This window comes from Sinocyclocheilus anshuiensis, unplaced genomic scaffold, assembly GCF_001515605.1.
Source record: "Sinocyclocheilus anshuiensis isolate Anshui unplaced genomic scaffold, SAMN03320099.WGS_v1.1 scaffold283, whole genome shotgun sequence".
NCBI classification, from domain to species: domain Eukaryota; kingdom Metazoa; phylum Chordata; class Actinopteri; order Cypriniformes; family Cyprinidae; genus Sinocyclocheilus; species Sinocyclocheilus anshuiensis.
The window spans coordinates 6,179,479-6,181,304 of record NW_015549605.1 but is presented as its reverse complement, the minus strand read 5'-3'; the positions used below and the strand labels follow the sequence as shown (position 1 = coordinate 6,181,304).

General features: G+C 37.0%; 1 protein-coding gene across 1 annotated transcript in view; it reads right to left on the bottom strand.

Moving 5' to 3' along the window:
• The window catches only part of LOC107658968 (anoctamin-6-like), a 19,750-nt gene extending 17,924 nt beyond the window's left edge, over nt 1–1,826 (bottom strand). The window contains exon 1 of the mRNA XM_016447715.1: nt 1,584–1,826. Coding sequence (XP_016303201.1) covers nt 1,584–1,671 — 88 coding nt within the window. The 5' untranslated portion in view covers nt 1,672–1,826. The remainder of the gene's footprint in view (nt 1–1,583) is intronic.

Genomic DNA, 1,826 nt, shown 5'->3' with positions numbered 1-1,826 from the left:
CAACACATGCAGCTTTTGGCTTCACAAGATGTTAACTGATGGACTGGAGTGAGTGGTGTGGATTACTTGTGGATTACTGTGATGTTTTTATCAGCTGTTCGTCATTCTGACGGCACCCATTCACTGCTGAGGATCCATTGGTGAGCCAGTCATGTAATGCTACATTTCTCCAAATCTGTTCCCATGAACAATCTCAATGGCCTGAGGGTGAGGACATTCCTTTAAATTCAACGCCAATGACATGAAGCACCAAACATTCTTACACTCAAACTAATCAAACTAATTCACACACAGCATGTGAACACCTTGGAATTCTCTGATTTAATGTCTACTCACAGCAAAGGGAAAACCCAAGCAAAACAAACCAGCCAGAGAGGAAAGCATAATGGGAAAAAATTAACTCAAATCAGATGTTGCTTGGCTAAGCGGAAAAAGTCTATAGCAACGGCCCGAAAACAGCCTGTACAGGGAAAACTAATCTGTCCAGGAACATCTGACTGACTTTATGAATAACGCCTCCACAACAGACGCCCATTCCAGCATGTGAAATAAAACCATCCATAAAACACCCTCAGTGTATTTCAGACACATGTGTATTTGTGTATAGTGTTTATCTATACCATACATTATATATTAATAACAACTGTTATTACTAAAGACGTAATAAAATAAAATGTAATCACTTTTCATGTTGTTTGCAGCATGTCTATGCAGTTAAGCAACAGAATAAAACGTGGAGCAAATGAATGGTGACATCATTATTCAGCTAACAAAAAACGTTCTTAGAACATTTCTGCAAAGTTATGAACAAACGTTCTTACAATAACATTAATACAACATTCGTTGGAAGTTATCTCGTGTTTAAAAATGTTTTCAAAACATTAGTGCAAAAACATCTTTCATGCAAGCCTAATGTTTTTCCTAAAACGTTTTAGCTGGACGTCCATGTAACGTTTATTTTGAATGTTACTTGTTTCAGAACGTTCTAAGAACATTCACAAGTAGCATTCCAATAATGTTTGCAAAATGATACAATGGAACGTTCTCTCCGCGTTCACATACCCAAGAAAAACGTGTTAAAAGAGTTTAAAAATGAACGTTCAGACAACATTCAAAATTAACGTTTTAAGCAATGCCAACAAAACGTTCTTAGAGCATTTTTTTGTTAGCAGGGTAAGCATTACAGTAGACATATAACAAAATACACACACTAAACACCTGCATGCAATTAATTATAATATAAATTAATACTAATATCAGTTAGGAGAGAGTTTAGATGCCCATTAAGAGGATAGTGGTGAAGATACACAACGGGTCGTGTTGCATTGTTTTGCGTCTTCCATATGCGAATGCATTCAAGTCATTTATTCTGTATTCACGGTTTATGTTTAATCATTTTGGACGCATTATTTATGTGTTATTATCACTAAAATATGACTTCTGATGACTTCTGATAAGCTCAACAGACCTGCTGCAGCGAAAAATAAAGTAAAATGCCCTCTTTTTTCGGAGTCTTGTAAAAGAACAAGCTATAAAGACAGCAAAACAAAAATAAAAAACACAGTAAAGATGCTGAAACTCACCCACATCTGCCATTAAAGTCATCTCCACGTCTCCGTCTTCCGTTTCGGAGTCCAGCTCAAGAATGTCATTGTCTTCTGCTTCACTCATCTCTGCGACTTTAAACCATTCACAAACTCTTCAGAAATCAATGCAGCATGTAACAGATAGTCATAGGAGTCTATACAGCAGAGATGCGCGGCACAAACGCAAATTAGAAATCACAGAGAGTGAAAGAACGAAGTGCGTGAAGTTTCTCTGCCAGC